This window comes from Salvelinus alpinus, chromosome 24 (assembly GCF_045679555.1).
Source record: "Salvelinus alpinus chromosome 24, SLU_Salpinus.1, whole genome shotgun sequence".
Lineage (NCBI taxonomy): Eukaryota > Metazoa > Chordata > Actinopteri > Salmoniformes > Salmonidae > Salvelinus > Salvelinus alpinus.
In genome coordinates this window covers 42,935,988-42,954,811 of record NC_092109.1, presented here as the reverse complement: position 1 = coordinate 42,954,811, position 18,824 = coordinate 42,935,988, and the positions used below count along the sequence as shown (strand labels likewise).

General features: G+C 43.4%; 1 protein-coding gene across 2 annotated transcripts in view; it reads right to left on the bottom strand.

Moving 5' to 3' along the window:
• scaf4a (SR-related CTD-associated factor 4a) overlaps nt 1-18,824 on the bottom strand; it is a 42,008-nt gene that overhangs the window by 10,551 nt on the left and 12,633 nt on the right. For both annotated transcript variants that reach the window (XM_071364966.1, XM_071364967.1), the window contains 9 exons: nt 15,942-15,986; nt 14,352-14,513; nt 13,675-13,816; nt 13,063-13,205; nt 12,207-12,947; nt 6,263-6,336; nt 6,098-6,173; nt 1,683-1,859; nt 711-793 (listed from right to left, as the gene is read on the bottom strand). In XM_071364966.1, the coding sequence (XP_071221067.1) occupies nt 711-793; nt 1,683-1,859; nt 6,098-6,173; nt 6,263-6,336; nt 12,207-12,947; nt 13,063-13,205; nt 13,675-13,816; nt 14,352-14,513; nt 15,942-15,986 (1,643 nt within the window). The remainder of the gene's footprint in view (nt 1-710; nt 794-1,682; nt 1,860-6,097; nt 6,174-6,262; nt 6,337-12,206; nt 12,948-13,062; nt 13,206-13,674; nt 13,817-14,351; nt 14,514-15,941; nt 15,987-18,824) is intronic.

Here is an 18,824-nt window from a genome sequence, read left to right as displayed (position 1 = left end):
CCTGAGGGTTGATTATAAAAAATATTTGACATGTTTCTACGAACATTATGGATACTTTTTGGAATTTTCGTCGAACGGAACGAGGCTGTGGTTTTCTGAACATAACGCACAACCCAAATGGCGTTTTTTTGTTATAAAAGTAATATTTATCGAACAAAAATAACATTTATTGTGTAACTGGGAGTCTCGTGAGTGCAAACATCCGAAGATTATCAAAGGTAAGCGATTAATTTTATTGCTTTTCTGACTTTCGTGACCATGCTAATTTGGGGCTAGCTGTTCTAGCATTGATTGATACACTCACAAAAGCTTGGATTGCTTTCGCTGTAAAGCATATTTTCAAAATCTGACACGATAGGTGGATTAACAACAAGCTAAACTGTGTTTTGGTATATTTCACTTGTGATTGCATGATTATAAATATTTTTTGTAATAATTGGCGCCCTGCAATTCAGCAGTTGTTTAGGAAAATGATCCCGCTAAAGGGATCTGTAGCGCCAAGAAGTTAACCAATAGGAACTGGCCATTTGAACGCCGTCTTTAGCCGTTAACCAATAGAAACTGCCCATTTGAACGCCGTCTTTAGCCGTTAACCAATACGAACTGACCATTTGAACGCTGTCTTTAGCCGTTAACCAATAGGGACCGGCCATTTGAACGCTGTCTTTAGCCATTAACCAATAGGGACTGGCCACCTGACCAGCACTCACCTAGATCCTGATGGTGACTTCCTGCCATCCGGTCGGTGTCGTCCATCCTTCATGGAGGGGGGGTCCAGGTCCATATTCATATCCTGACAAGCAGAAACCATAACATTTACAACATCAAATAAGTTTGTAAATATGTTAGTACCACTACATTGTTGCATGTGGAACAGGAAGAACACTTGCAATGCGTGATGAGTTCTGAGAAGTGATACACATTAACTGAGTAATTGAATATTCCAAATCATATGACTATTTTGGGGCGGCATGTAGCCTAGAGGTTAGAGGCAGGTAGCCTAACGGTTAGAGGCAGGTAGCCTAGCGGTTAGAGGCAGGTAGCCTAACGGTTAGAGGCAGGTAGCCTAGCGGTTAGAGGCAGGTAGCTTAGCGGTTAGAGGCAGGAAGCCTAGCGGTTAGAGGCAGGTAGCCTAGCGGTTAGAGGCAGGTAGCCTAGCGGTTAGAGGCAGGTAGCCTAGCGGTTAGAGGCAGGAAGCCTAGCGGTTAGAGGCAGGTAGCCTAGCGGTTAGAGGCAGGAAGCCTAGCGGTTAGAGGCAGGTAGCCTAGCGGTTAGAGGCAGGAAGCCTAGCGGTTAGAGGCAGGTAGCCTAGCGGTTAGAGGCAGGTAGCCTAGCGGTTAGAGGCAGGTAGCCTAGCGGTTAGAGGCAGGTAGCCTAGTGGTAAGAGGACTAGTAACCAAAATGTTGCTATATCGAATCCCCGAGCTGACAAGGTACAAATCTGTCGTCCTGCCCCTGAACAAGGCAGTTAACCCACTGGTAGGGCGTCATTGTAAATAAGAATTTGTTCTTAAATGACTTGCCTAGTTAAATAAAGGTAAAATAAAATAAAATATATAAAGATTGGACTGGTCCATAACTATTATATTAAGTGCGGGATTACTATGTTCATGTTTTTAACCATTCATGTCTAATAAAAATCCACCGAACCTAATTCAAATCTATTAATGTACTATTCTCACCTGTTCTTGCTGGCCCACGTGTTGGCCGAAGGCGTCCTTGTTTGGAGGGTATCCCCCAGGGAAGCCTGGAGGTGCTGTACCAGGGAGGGGCTGGCCTGGAGGACCCACCATTCCTGGGTAAGCCTGGCCCGGCAGCAGACCATAGCCCTGGAGCTGGCCGTTGGGAGGGAGAGGTATCTGGATGGAGGGAGAAAGACGGGGAGTTTTAATACTGTGTGTGTTCTGACAGAGAGAGAGGGGAGAAAGAGGAGAAGGAAAGAAGAGAGAGGGGAGAAAGAGGAGACGGAAGAGAGAGACACAAATAGAGAGCAAGAGCAGTTTATTACCTGGTGTGTGAGGTCTTGTACCATGTTTATTACCTGGTGTGTGGGGTCTAGTCTAACCCCCCCCCCCCTTAAAAGAGTTAGATGCACTATTGTAAAGTGGTTGTTCCACTGGATATCATAAGGTGAATGCACCAATTTGTAAGTCGCTCTGGATAAGAGCGTCTGCTAAATGACTTAAATGTAAATGTTTATTACCTGGTGTGTGAGGTCCTGGATCATGTTTATTACCTGGTGTGTGAGGTCTAGTACCATGTTTATTACCTGGTGTGTGAGGTCTTGTACCATGTTTATTACCTGGTGTGTGAGGTCTAGTACCAAGTTTATTACCTGGTGTGTGAGGTCTTGTACCATGTTTATTACCTGGTGTGTGAGGTCTTGGATCATGTTTATTACCTGGTGTGTGAGGTCTTGGATCATGTTTATTACCTGGTGTGTGAGGTCTTGGATCATGTTTATTACCTGGTGTGTGAGGTCTTGGATCATGTTTATTACCTGGTGTGTGAGGTCTTGTACCATGTTTATTACCTGGTGTGTGAGGTCTAGTACCATGTTTATTACCTGGTGTGTGAGGTCTTGGATCATGTTTATTACCTGGTGTGTGAGGTCTAGTACCATGTTTATTACCTGGTGTGTGAGGTCTTGGATCATGTTTATTACCTGGTGTGTGAGGTCTTGTACCATGTTTATTACCTGGTGTGTGAGGTCTAGTACCATGTTTATTACCTGGTGTGTGAGGTCTTGGATCATGTTTATTACCTGGTGTGTGAGGTCTTGGATCATGTATATTACCTGGTGTGTGAGGTCTTGTACCATGTTTATTACCTGGTGTGTGAGGTCTTGGATCATGTTTATTACCTGGTGTGTGAGGTCTAGTACCATGTTTATTACCTGGTGTGTGAGGTCTTGTACCATGTTTATTACCTGGTGTGTGAGGTCTTGGATCATGTTTATTACCTGGTGTGTGGGGTCTTGTACCATGTTTATTACCTGGTGTGTGGGGTCTTGGATCATGTTTATTACCTGGTGTGTGAGGTCTAGTACCATGTTTATTACCTGGTGTGTGAGGTCTTGGATCATGTTTATTACCTGGTGTGTGAGGTCTTGGATCATGTTTATTACCTGGTGTGTGAGGTCTTGGATCATGTATATTACCTGGTGTGTGAGGTCTTGTACCATGTTTATTACCTGGCGTGTGAGGTCTTGGATCATGTTTATTACCTGGTGTGTGAGGTCTAGTACCATGTTTATTACCTGGTGTGTGGGGTCTAGTACCATGTTTATTACCTGGTGTGTGAGGTCTTGTATCATGTTTATTACCTGGTGTGTGGGGTCTTGTACCATGTTTATTACCTGGTGTGTGGGGTCTTGGATCATGTTTATTACCTGGTGTGTGAGGTCTAGTACCATGTTTATTACCTGGTGTGTGAGGTCTTGGATCATGTTTATTACCTGGTGTGTGAGGTCTTGGATCATGTTTATTACCTGGTGTGTGAGGTCTTGGATCATGTATATTACCTGGTGTGTGAGGTCTTGTACCATGTTTATTACCTGGCGTGTGAGGTCTTGGATCATGTTTATTACCTGGTGTGTGAGGTCTAGTACCATGTTTATTACCTGGTGTGTGAGGTCTTGTACCATGTTTATTACCTGGTGTGTGAGGTCTAGTACCATGTTTATTACCTGATGTGTGGGGTCTAGTACCATGTTTATTACCTGGTGTGTGAGGTCTTGTACCATGTTTATTACCTGGTGTGTGAGGTCTTGGATCATGTTTATTACCTGGTGTGTGGGGTCTAGTACCATGTTTATTACCTGGTGTGTGAGGTCTTGTATCATGTTTATTACCTGGTGTGTGAGGTCTTGTACCATGTTTATTACCTGGTGTGTGAGGTCTTGGATCATGTTTATTACCTGGTGTGTGGGGTCTAGTACCATGTTTATTACCTGGTGTGTGAGGTCTTGTATCATGTTTATTACCTGGTGTGTGAGGTCTTGTACCATGTTTATTACCTGGTGTGTGAGGTCTTGGATCATGTTTATTACCTGGTGTGTGGGGTCTAGTACCATGTTTATTACCTGGTGTGTGAGGTCTTGTATCATGTTTATTACCTGGTGTGTGGGGTCTTGTACCATGTTTATTACCTGGTGTGTGGGGTCTTGGATCATGTTTATTACCTGGTGTGTGAGGTCTAGTACCATGTTTATTACCTGGTGTGTGAGGTCTTGGATCATGTTTATTACCTGGTGTGTGAGGTCTTGGATCATGTTTATTACCTGGTGTGTGAGTTCTTGTACCATGTTTATTACCTGGTGTGTGAGGTCTTGTACCATGTTTATTACCTGGTGTGTGGGGTCTTGTACCATGTTTATTACCTGGTGTGTGAGGTCTTGTACCATGTTTATTACCTGGTGTGTGAGGTCTTGGATCATGTTTATTACCTGGTGTGTGAGGTCTTGGATCATGTTTATTACCTGGTGTGTGAGGTCTTGTACCATGTTTATTACCTGGTGTGTGAGGTCTAGTACCATGTTTATTACCTGGTGTGTGAGGTCTTGGATCATGTTTATTACCTGGTGTGTGAGGTCTTGGATCATGTTTATTACCTGGTGTGTGAGGTCTTGGATCATGTTTATTACCTGGTGTGTGAGGTCTTGGATCATGTTTATTACCTGGTGTGTGAGGTCTTGTACCATGTTTATTACCTGGTGTGTGAGGTCTTGGATCATGTTTATTACCTGGTGTGTGAGGTCTTGGATCATGTTTATTACCTGGTGTGTGAGGTCTTGGATCATGTTTATTACCTGGTGTGTGAGGTCTTGTACCATGTTTATTACCTGGTGTGTGGGGTCTTGGATCATGTTTATTACCTGGTGTGTGAGGTCTAGTACCATGTTTATTACCTGGTGTGTGAGGTCTTGTACCATGTTTATTACCTGGTGTGTGAGGTCTTGGATCATGTTTATTACCTGGTGTGTGAGGTCTTGTACCATGTTTATTACCTGGTGTGTGAGGTCTTGGATCATGTTTATTACCTGGTGTGTGAGGTCTAGTACCATGTTTATTACCTGGTGTGTGAGGTCTTGTACCATGTTTATTACCTGGTGTGTGAGGTCTTGTATCATGTTTATTACCTGGTGTGTGGGGTCTTGTACCATGTTTATTACCTGGTGTGTGGGGTCTTGGATCATGTTTATTACCTGGTGTGTGAGGTCTAGTACCATGTTTATTACCTGGTGTGTGAGGTCTTGGATCATGTTTATTACCTGGTGTGTGAGGTCTTGGATCATGTTTATTACCTGGTGTGTGAGTTCTTGTACCATGTTTATTACCTGGTGTGTGGGGTCTTGTACCATGTTTATTACCTGGTGTGTGAGGTCTTGTACCATGTTTATTACCTGGTGTGTGAGGTCTTGGATCATGTTTATTACCTGGTGTGTGAGGTCTTGGATCATGTTTATTACCTGGTGTGTGAGGTCTTGGATCATGTTTATTACCTGGTGTGTGAGTTCTTGTACCATGTTTATTACCTGGTGTGTGAGGTCTAGTACCATGTTTATTACCTGGTGTGTGAGGTCTAGTACCATGTTTATTACCTGGTGTGTGAGGTCTTGTACCATGTTTATTACCTGGTGTGTGAGGTCTAGTACCATGTTTATTACCTGGTGTGTGAGGTCTTGGATCATGTTTATTACCTGGTGTGTGAGGTCTTGGATCATGTTTATTACCTGGTGTGTGAGGTCTTGTACCATGTTTATTACCTGGTGTGTGAGGTCTAGTACCATGTTTATTACCTGGTGTGTGAGGTCTTGGATCATGTTTATTACCTGGTGTGTGAGGTCTTGGATCATGTTTATTACCTGGTGTGTGAGGTCTTGGATCATGTTTATTACCTGGTGTGTGAGGTCTTGGATCATGTTTATTACCTGGTGTGTGAGGTCTTGTACCATGTTTATTACCTGGTGTGTGAGGTCTAGTACCATGTTTATTACCTGGTGTGTGAGGTCTTGGATCATGTTTATTACCTGGTGTGTGAGGTCTAGTACCATGTTTATTACCTGGTGTGTGAGGTCTTGTACCATGTTTATTACCTGGTGTGTGAGGTCTTGTACCATGCCCATCATGTGTTGTTGAAAGTGCTGGGGGAAACCTGGAGGCTGCTGGGTACTATCAGAATGAAACAAATACACACAGTTAACATACAGATGCACAACACACACACACACACACACACAGTACAAGGGGGAGGGTCTTACAAAGATGTCTGGTGCTTCTTTGATTCGTCGGCTCCCTCAGGCTCATCGTCATAGTCAAAACGGTCCAACAGCGTCTAGACAAACGAGAGGAGACAAGGTTCAACTCACACACATTGTTTTCCATTCCCAAGCCTGCGTGTTGTCAATAGCTGTGTTCGAATACCCGTACTAACATACTGTATACTACATACTTAATGAATACCCGTACTAACATACTGTATACTACATACTTAATGAATACCCGTACTAACATACTGTATACTACATACTTAATGAATACCCGTACTAACATACTGTACACTACATACTTAAAGAATACCCGTACTAACATACTGTACACTACATACTTAATGAATACCCGTACTAACATACTGTATACTACATACTTAATGAATACCCGTACTAACATACTGTATACTACATACTTAATGAATACCCGTACTAACATACTGTATACTACATACTTAATGAATACCCGTACTAACATACTGTATACTACATACTTAAAGAATACCCGTACTAACATACTGTATACTACATACTTAATGAATACCCGTACTAACATACTGTATACTACATACTTAATGAATATCCGTACTAACATACTGTATACTACATACTTAATGAATACCCGTACTAACATACTGTATACTACATACTTAATGAATACCCGTACTAACATACTGTATACTACATACTTAATGAATACCCGTACTAACATACTGTATACTACATACTTAATGAATACCCGTACTAACATACTGTATACTACATACTTAATGAATACCCGTACTAACATACTGTATACTACATACTTAATGAATACCCGTACTAACATACTGTATACTACATACTTAATGAATAACCGTACTAACATACTGTATACTACATACTTAATGAATACCCGTACTAACATACTGTATACTACATACTTAATGAATACCCGTACTAACATACTGTATACTACATACTTAATGAATACCCGTACTAACATACTGTATACTACATACTTAATGAATACCCGTACTAACATACTGTATACTACATACTTAATGAATACCCGTACTAACATACTGTATACTACATACTTAATGAATACCCGTACTACCATACTGTATACTACATACTTAATGAATACCTGTACTAACATACTGTATACTACATACTTAATGAATACCTGTACAAACATACTGTATACTACATACTTAATGAATACCCGTACTAACATACTGTATACTACATACTTAATGAATACCCGTACTAACATACTGTATACTACATACTTAATGAATACCCATACTAACATACTGTATACTACATACTTAATGAATACCCGTACTAACATACTGTATACTACATACTTAATGAATACCTGTACTAACATACTGTATACTACATACTTAATGAATATCTGTACTAACATACTGTATACTACATACTTAATGAATACCCGTACTAACATACTGTATACTACATACTTAATGAATACCCGTACTAACATACTGTATACTACATACTTAATGAATATCTGTACTAACATACTGTACATTACATACTTAATGAATACCCGTACTAACATACTGTATACTACATACTTAATGAATACCCGTACTAACATACTGTATACTACATACTTAATGAATATCTGTACTAACATACTGTATACTACATACTTAATGAATACCTGTACTAACATACTGTATACTACATACTTAATGAATATCTGTACTAACATACTGTATACTACATACTTAATGAATACCCGTACTACCATACTGTATACTACATACTTAATGAATACCCGTACTAACTTACTGTATACTACATACTTAATGAATACCCGTACTAACGTACTGTATACTACATACTTAATGAATATCTGTACTAACATACTGTATACTACATACTTAATGAATACCCGTACTAACATACTGTATACTACATACTTAAAGAATACCCGTACCAACATACTGTATACTACATACTTAATGAATACCCGTACTAACATACTGTATACTACATACTTAATGAATACCCGTATTAAGATACTGTATGCTACATACTTAATGAATACCCGTACTAACATACTGTATACTACATACTTAATGAATACCCGTACTAACATACTGTATACTACATACTTAAAGAATACCCGTACTAACATACTGTATACTACATACTTAATGAATACCCGTACTAACATACTGTATACTACATACTTAATGAATACCCATACTAACATACTGTATACTACATACTTAATGAATACCCGTACTAACATACTGTATACTACATACTTAATGAGTTTATACACTACATACTATTAGTTCATTTTAGTATACTGTAAACTAACAGTTTACTTTCAGTTCCTGTCTACAGGAAGTTGATGCTGTTGCTATGCAACCTCCTGCTAGCTAGTTAGCATAACAAATGACTAGTTAGACATTTAACGACTTCGGGTGTGTTCTTAAATTCAAATGTGGAGTGCCAGAGTGCGCTCGTAAATTCAGAGCGTTGTCGGATTGTCCGTTTGTAAATTCAGAGCGTTGTCAGATTGTACGTTTCTAAATCCTGTGCGTTTCGCTCTCGGAGCGCACACTGGACGTTCGGGCCAAGGATTAGGGTTTATTTGAGCTTTCTGGGCCTTACAACAGCAGTCAAGGACCCAAGCTAACGTTGGCTAGCTTGCTAGCTACTTCCAGACACAAATGAGACCCCTCTGACCATTTTACTCGCTCTAGCAGAAGCTGGTTAGGCTGTTGTCATGTTATCCAGAGTGTTGGTGACTGTAACTGTGCTGCTGGCAGCAATTTAATTCCCCCTTTTTTGCCGATGTTTACTGACACCGGCCATATTCAACGGGTGTTGAGCGTTCGTAAATTCATTATTCTGTGCTCTGGTACTCAGACAAGACTGCTCTGAAATCGGAGTAGATAGCCAGAGTGAATTTACGAGAGCACCCGAATGTCCATTGAGAACGCGCCATACCATTTAGCTAAGCTAAGAATGACGGGAATAATCAAGTCAATAAACGTTGGTTAGCAACAGTTGAAGTTGGAAGTTTACATACACCTTAGCTAAATACATTTAAACTCAGTTTTTCACAATTCCTGACATTTAATCCTCGTAAAAATTCCCTGTCTTTTAGGTCAGTTAGGATCACTACTTTATTTTAATAATGTGAAATGTCAGAATAATAGTAGAGAGAATTATTTATTTCAGCTTTTATTTCTTTCATCACATTCCCTGTGGGTCAGAAGTTTACATACACTCAATTAGTATTTGGTAGCATTGCCTTTAAATTGTTTAACTTGGGTCAAACGTTTGGGGTAGCCTTCCACAAGCTTCCCCACAGTAAGTTAGGTGAATTTTGGCCCATTTCTCCTGACAGAGCTGGTGTAACGGAGTCAGGTTTGTAGGCCTCCTTGCTCGCACACGTTTTTTCAGTTCTGCCCACAAATGTTCTATAGGATTGAGGTCAGGGCTTTGTGATGGCCACTCCAATACCTTGACTTTGTTGTTCTTAAGCCATTTCGCCACAACTTTGGAAGTATGCTTGTGGTCATTGTCCATTTGAAAGACCCATTTGCGACCAAGCTTTAACTTCCTGACTGATGTTTTGAGATGTTGCTTCAATATATCCACATAATTTTCCTGCCTCATGATGCCATCTATTTTGTGAAGCGCACCAGTCCCTCCTGCAGAAATTTGTGGAGTGGTTGAAAAACGAGTTTTAATGACTCCAACCTAAGTGTATTTAAACTTCTGAATTGAACTTTAGATAGCAGATAGTTAATATACTGGCAAGTTTGATGTATTAGTAGCCAACTAACGAGGTAACTAGCTAACATACCGGTACATACTGCTGTAATGATATGCGTTTCGTAACGATAGCTTAATGTAACTTATTTGAAAAGTCATTACTTTATTACATTGCTCAACATTTTCTTAACATTTGTCATAATTAGTTAAAGCAACGAATTTCTATCTGCTCTTGTCGGACTTAGGCTGCATATTTTCCTGCATTTTCTTCAAATCTGAAAACGATGTAAAGCCACGCCCAATTCTTGAAGAACTGCATTATGGGCCCTAAAGTACGGAAATAGTGCCATTGGCGTGTATACTTCATATTTTGGAAAATTTTGTACGACATCCAGGAACTTTTGGCATACTAACTACATTTTTGCTAATTTATTAAAAATAAAAAACTGAAATATCACATTTACATAAGTATTCAGACCCTTTACTCAGTACTTTGTTCAAGCATCTTTGGCAGCGATTACATCCTCGAGTGTTCTTGGGTATGACGCTACAAGCTTGGCACACCTGTATTTGGGGAGTTTCTCCCATTCTTCTCTGCAGATCCTCTCAAGCTCTGTCAGGTTGGATGGGGAGCGTCGCTGCACAGCTATTTTCAGGTCTCTCCAGAGATGTTCGGGTCCAAGTCCGGGCTCTGGCTGGGTCACTGAAGGCCATTCAGAGACTTGTCCCGAAGCCACTCCTGCGTTGTCTTGGCTGTGTGCTTATGGTTGTTGTCTAGTTGGAAGATGAACCGTCGCCCCAGTCTGAGGTCCTGAGCGCTCTGGAGCAGGTTTTCATCAAGGATCTCTCTGTACTTTGCTCCGTTCAACTCTCCCTCGATCCTGACTAGTTCCCCAGTCCCTGCCACTGAAAAACATTCTCACAGCATGATGCTGCCACCACCACCATGCTTCACCGTAGGGATGGTGCTAGGTTTCCTCCAGATGTGACGCTTGGCATTCAGGCCAAAGAGTTCAATCTTGGTTTCATCAGACCAGAGAATCTTGTTCCTCATGGTCTGAGAGTCTTTAGGTACCTTTTGCCAAACTCCAAGTGGGCTGTCATGTGACTTTTGCTGAAGATTGGCTTCCGTCTGGCCACTCTACCATAAAGGCCTGATTGGTGGAGTGCTGCAGAGATGGTTGTCCTTCTGGAAGGTTCTCCCATCTCCACAGAGGAACTCTGGACCTCTGTCAGAGTGAACATCGGGTCATTGGTCACCTCCCTGACCAAGGCCCTTCTCCCCTGATTGCTCAGTTTGGCCGTCTGGCCAGCTCTAGGAAGAGTCTGGGTGGTTCCAAACTTCTTCCATTTAAGAATGATGAAGGTCACTGTGTTCTTGGGGACCTTCAATGCTGCAGACATTTTTTGGTACCCTTCCCCAGATCTATGCCTCGACACAATCCCGTCTGGGAGCTCTACAGACAATACCTTCAACCTCATGGTTTGGTTTTAACTCTGACATGCTCTGTCAACTGTGGGACCTTTATATAGACAGGTGTGTGCCTTTCTAAATCATGTCCAATCAATTGAATTTACCACAGGTGGACTCCAATCAAGTTGTAGAAACATCTCAAGGATGATCAATGGAAACAGGATGCACCTGAACTCAATGTAGTCTCATAGCAAAGGGTCTGAATACTGATGTAAATAAGGTATTTCTGTTTTTTATTTTTAATACATTTGCAAAAATGTCTAAACACCTGTTTTAACGTTGTAATTATTGGGTGTTGTGTGTAGATTGATTCCATTGTAGAATAAGGCTGTAACGTAACAAAATGTGGAAAAAGTCAAGGGGTCTGAATACTTTCCCGAAGGCGCTGTGTGTGTTTTTTCAGAAATGCTTTGCTGCACAGTGTCTTTCTCTGGTGTTGGTCAGGTCGTTACTGTCAACGAGAACTTTTGGTTATTCTCATTAAAATCTAAATCTAGGTTAGGTTGTTGTATTGTTCAACATATCCCTGGTTACCATGACTAGAGACAAGACATTCCCCATAACAACGATCATTTTGAAACGTCCATTAAAACAAACAAAATGAAAACTATTCTGAATCACCTTTACCCCCGTCACTAACACCCCTGTGGGACTAGGAGGTAAACCCCACTCTGCGGTTACAGGTCGATAGTAAGAAAAGGAACTCACAGCCACCTTGTCAAACGCTGTTTTCTGCTGGGTGGGCTCGCTGGAGGGGAGGGGGAGTCGCTGAGCGGCGGGGGTGAGGGTCTGGAGATGGGGCTGGGAGTGGAGGTGGTGGAGGTTGGCTGGAGGCTGGGGATGTGCCTGGTGATGCGGCTGGGGATGGGGTGGAGCCTGGAGATGCGGCTGGGGATGGGGTGGAGCCTGGTGATGCGGCTGGGGATGGGGTGGAGCCTGGTGATGCGGCTGGGGATGGGGTGGAGCCTGGAGATGCGGCTGGGGATGGGGTGGAGCCTGGAGATGCGGCTGGGGATGGGGTGGAGCCTGGTGATGCGGCTGGGGATGGGGTGGAGCCTGGTGATGCGGCTGGGGATGGGGTGGAGCCTGGAGATGCGGCTGGGGATGGGGTGGAGCCTGGTGATGCGGCTGGGGATGGGGTGGAGCCTGGTGATGCGGCTGGGGATGGGGTGGAGCCTGGTGATGCGGCTGGGGATGGGGTGGAGCCTGGTGATGCGGCTGGGGATGGGGTGGAGCCTGGAGATGCGGCTGGGGATGGGGTGGAGCCTGGTGATGCGGCTGGGGATGGGGTGGAGCCTGGAGATGCGGCTGGGGATGAGCCTGGGGTTGAGCCTGGAGTTGAGCCTGGGGGTGGGGTTGAGCCTGGGGGTGGCTGTGGGTCTGGGGCGGGAAGGGATGAGTCTGAGGCTTTAACGGAATTTGTTGGAAGTTCTGGAGCATTTGTTGAAGCTGCAGAAAGAGAGAGAGAGAGAGAGAGAGAAAGTGGAGTTAGGACACTGGGGATGCCTGAAGATGGGACTAGCAAAAATAAAAGTTGTTGAGGGAAATCTACTCAGACACACACCTGTTGTCCCTTTGAGGACTGGAAGAGCTGAGCGACAGCAGCGAATGCGTCAGAGTTCTGAAGCTGAGGGACAGGCGCCACAACTGTGTTTTCTGTTACTGAGGTGATCGGACCCTTTACTGGTGAGGGGGATGAGGGGAAACCTGGAGGACAGAAGAACAAGAGAATGAGTCACACAGACAGACAGACAGACAGACAGACAGACAGACAGACAGACAGACAGACAGACAGACAGCAGTAATACCTGGGTCTGGTCTAACAGACAGTACCTGGGTCTGAGCTAACAGACAGTACCTGGGTCTGGGTTAACAGACAGACAGCAGTAGTACCTGGGTCTGGTCTAACAGACAGTACCTGGGTCTGGTCTAACAGACAGTACCTGGGTCTGGTCTAACAGACAGTACCTGGGTCTGGGCTAACAGACAGTACCTGGGTCTGGGTTAACAGACAGACAGCAGTAATACCTGGGTCTGGTCTAACACAGTACCTGGGTCTGGTCTAACAGACAGTACCTGGGTCTGGGTTAACAGACAGTACCTGGGTCTGGGCTAACAGACAGTACCTGGGTCTGGGCTAACAGACAGTACCTGGGTCTGGTCTAACAGACAGTACCTGGGTCTGGGTCGTCCATCTCGGTGTCTGCAGCTGCAGCACTGCTGGAACCAGATATAGCCATATCTAGAAGAGGCTGGATGATCTCCATCTTAAACACACCATTCTTCTGCCACAGATTCAACACACGCACTATCTTACTCTACAGATAGGAGGGAGAGAGAGGGAGAAAGAGGAGAGAGAGAGAGAGGGAGAAAGAGGAGAGAGAGAAGAGAGAGAAAGAGGAGAGAGAGAGAGAGAGAGAGAGAGAGAGAGAGAGAGAGAGAGAGAGAGAGAGAGAGAGAGAGAGAGAGAGGAGGAGAGAGAGAAAGGAGGAGAGAGAGAGAGAGGAGGAGGAGGAGAGAGAGAGGGAGGAGGAGAGAGAGAAAGGAGGAGAGAGAGAGAGAGAGAGAGAGAGGAGGAGGAGAGAGAGAAAGGAGGAGAGGGAGAGAGAGAAGGGAGGAGAGAGAGAGAGAAAGAGAGGGGAGGATAGTGAGACAGAGAGAGGAGGATAATGAGAGAGAGAGAGAAAGGAGGAGAGAGAGAGAGAGAGAAAGGAAGGAAGAGAAAGAAAGGAAGGGAGAGAGAGATTTGTTATGAGAAAGTACAGCGTCCTCAAGTATCCATTATAACTTGTTTCACCACCATTATAACCATCATCATCATCATCATCATTTCCACCGTCAGCATGGTCTTACCCGTTCTTCAGTGGGACAGAGACAGAGGTTCTCAAACGTTCCCGTGATGTTCTTGGTGAACCGTGGCCCGAACACGTCCTTGTCCACGCCGAACTGATGACGGGACTGTCGGACGATGGAGTCTACAACATATAGACCTGCCACCTTGTACTCCGGCTTACACTGGGGGAGACGGGGGAGGGGGCAGGGGAAAGAGAGAGGGGGGAGGAGCGAGAGGGGAGAGAGAGTAAGATACAGACAGAAAGAGAGTCAATTGAAAATTAAATGGAGAGGGAGAGAGAGAGAGAGAGAGGGAGAGAGGGAGAGAGAGAGAGAGAGAGAGAGAGAGAGAGAGGAGACATACAGACAGACAAAGAGAGACACGAGACAGACAAAGAGAGAGAGAGAGAGAGAGAGAGAGAGGAGACATACAGACAGACAAAGAGAAGACAGACGAGAGAGAGAGAGGAGACAGACAAAGAGAGAGACAGTAAGACAGACAGTGTGGGAGTTAATGTTACATATAGGGACAGATGTAATACTATAGAGCAAGGACATGTGTACATCAGACCACAGGAGGAGAAGATGACACTTGGTGCATCTGCTAGCTCTGATGAGGGAAGTACAAAGGCCAAAGACATAGGCCCATAGGACAGCTGGACATACCAATGTCAGAGGGACACACGAAGGAGGGTGCCAGCCAACTGACCAACAGATGGACTATAGGCATAATAAATATATTATTTTTAGGACATGAAAGGGTCCCGCCACCATTATAACCTAACCGAAAGCAGATGGACTGAGGGAAGTAACTTCATTTGCATGTGGGATGGACTCGTATGTGTATAAAAACAGAGCGAGTGCTCAGGGAAGTTGGCCGTTCCGCGGACCAGCACGGCTTATGATATTTTGTATTAAAAGCCTTTATTGAATTCACAAGTTCTTGTAAGTTTTATATTTCTAAGACGATTTTCCACCACAACAGCAAGACAGACAGCGAGACGGGCAGACAGCGAGACAGGCAGACAGCGAGACAGGCAGCGCAAGCGAGACAGGCAGCGCAAGCGAGACAGGCAGACAGCGAGACAGGCAGACAGCGAGACAGGCAGACAGCGAGACAGGCAGACAGCGAGACAGACAGACAGCGAGACAGACAGACAGCGAGACAGACAGACAGCGAGACAGGCAGACAGCGAGACAGGCAGACAGCGAGACAGGCAGACAGCGAGACAGGCAGCGTAAGCGAGACAGGCAGACAGCGAGACAGGCAGACAGCGAGATATATAGATACGTAAAAGTGAGTCTTCAGTGTAACAGCCAACACATCAACACTCCATATCCAGAAACAACCCCCAATGCTAGGAAGTTTAGGATGTGGATAATGTATAGGCCTCTAATTCAAATCTGGACGTCCAAGCCATTTCCACTGCTTTCTTAAATTCTTTCCCTTTAAATCAGGGACTGATTTAGACCTGGGTCACCAGCTGGGTTTTATTACTTATCAGGTAGAACAGAAAACTAGCAGTAATTAGGACCTCGTAAGGATAAGAGTTGACTATCCCTAAAGTAAAGCATACAGTGTAGAAGATATGATGTGTGGAAGCGCCTCACCTTTTTAATGAACTTCTCAACAATCTGGACCACGTGTTTATATAACTGGAAGAGAAGAAAAGAGATGTCAGAGAGTTTTAGTAACAGACACAGATGGAAGCCTAGTCAAGGAATAAAATTATCTTTTCAAATGGAGCCTGCTTTCTAGTGCAGGACAAGGCTTCATTAAAAGGATGCTGGTGTATGCTGGGGCGGCAGGTAGCCTAGTGGTTAGAGCGTTGGACTTTGAACCGAATGGTTGCATGATCAAATCCCCGAGCTGACAAGGTCAAAATCTGTTGTTCTGCCCCCTGAACAAGGCAATTAACCCACTGTTCCCCGGTAGGCCGTCATTGTAAATAAGAATTTGTTCTTAACTGACTCGCCTAGTTAAATAAAGGTAAAATATATTTATTTTTTAATGCTACCCTACCTGGAGATGTTTAGTCATTGCACTAACGGGTAAATCCATTTTATATTCACTTTTCTTGCATTCTTTTGTTTCAAACAATAATAATAAATCATAGATGTTTTCCCATGGAAGACGTGGTCAGAAAGGGATGTTTTTGGACCTGAATGCCAAAACATTCAGGAGATAAAATGAGACTGCCATGTCTACATCACTGGAATATATAAAAGGGTTGAGTTTGATATCATTTAAAAAGCTTACAAACAGGGTTTCTATTTCATACATTAATTGATTTTTTTTTTTAATATATTTTTTTGTCTTTAAAGAGTGACTGCCGCTAAAAAACAACTAATTACTTTGAATAACGGCAAGTGGCATCGATATGAGTCAGAAACATTTATCTAATGTCAAAATTGACTACAAAGTGTAAATAGGATGATTTTGGTCATAAAGTCAGTCTGGTCTAAAATGGAGTTTGGAACCTGAGTGTGTCACAACAACTAAAGGTGTGTTCGTAAATTCATTTAAATTACGTTTACCGACACCGGAAATATTCAACAGTTGTTGAGCGTTCGTAAATTCATCAGTTATTCTGCGTTCCGGCACAGTCAAAACGAGAGTGTATGGAATCAATATCATGACAAGTGTATTCACAAATGTAAATCACTTTCCACAAATGTAAATCACCCATCCTCAAATGTAAGCGATTTACATTTGTGGATTGGTGATTTACATTTGTGAATACATTTGGCATGATATTGATCCCCTAAGAGTGCTCTGAAATCGGAGTAGATAGCCAGAGCGAATTTACGAACGCGCCCCTAAATGAAAGTCTGGTTTGGATTACAATCTTGTCAACCATGCCCCCCCATTTGTCAAACTCCCCATGCAAATCGCCCCTCTGCCCACTTCGCTTCCCTTCATTGAATGGGACGCCGTTATTCCATCACCCCCAACACGTTCAAAAGGATCACAGCCGTTTGAGACTGAAAAGCCTTATAAGGATTGACCATGCATTGATTGCATGCTTCCTGCAGGATGCACAGCCAACAACTATGGTTAGCATGCCCTGCTGAATAGGTGGTTGGACTTGGTCCCCAGTGGTGGTGAGTATACCGGTTGCTAGACCATAGACTGACTGTTATGTATATTTAATCATCATTATCGTCGCTAGCATAGCTGACGTTAGCTAGCTAGCTGGCTAACATTAGCCTACCTCAGTACAACTCAGATTTGGCTTGGACACACGATAACATTTCAAAGGAAGGCAAATAATTGTGATGACGCCAGATTGAATTTAGACCATAGCCAGCTAACTATGATTGAGGGGACTACAGTATCTTAGCCAGCTAACTATGATTGAGGAGACTACAGTATCTTAGCCAGCTAACTATGATTGAGGGGACTACAGTATCTTAGCCAGCTAACTATGATTGAGGAGACTACAGTATCTTAGCCAGCTAACTATGATTGAGGAGACTACAGTATCTTAGCCAGCTAACTATGATTGAGGAGACTACAGTATCTTAGCCAGCTAACTATGAGGGGACTACTGTATCTTAGCCAGCTAACTATGAGGGGACTACTGTATCTTAGCCAGCTAACTATGAGGGGACTACTGTATCTTAGCCAGCTAACTGAGGGGACTACTGTATCTTAGCCAGCTAACTATGAGGGGACTACTGTATCTTAGCCAGCTAACTATGAGGGGACTACTGTATCTTAGCCAGCTAACTATGAGGGGACTACTGTATCTTAGCCAGCTAACTATGAGGGGACTACAGTATCTTAGCCAGCTAACTATGAGGGGACTACAGTATCTTAGCCAGCTAACTATGAGGGGACTACTGTATTTTAGCCAGTGTAAGAAATTGTAATGGATACTGGTAACTTGTTTTAACAACTTCTCAACACAAGCTATACTTGGCACAACATGCACCCATCCCCCACTATACCCCCACACTTTGTACCCTTATAATAACCACAGACCCACACACACTCCCATCCCCCATGAATAGGCCCCTGTGAAAACAAACGCACATGCATTCTGCTCAAGGATGAGACTTTAAGACAAAGAACTGTGTGAAGAGCCAATGGAACGTCGACATCAGGCCCGGACAGGACTACCCACGACCCAGATCGACCAATCGGAAGGCCAGACTACAAGATCAACCTACTTTACTTGTTGCCTATATAACCAGCACAAACTGTTTAGAGGCCTCTTTTTCCGACGATTCCATACGAGTCAGACAGAAGGGGCCGTGCTGCACGATTTCAAAGATATTTTTACATGTGAATAAACTGCCTTATTATACAAGTATCCACCTCGTCCTATGTCTCAACTTGATCTCCTGTCTCCAGTAAACGTTTTATCAACACCAGCTAACTATGAGGGGACTACAGTATCTTAGCCAGCTAACTATGAGGGGACTACAGTATCTTAGCCAGCTAACTATGATTGAGGGGACTACTGTATCTTAGCCAGCTAACTATGA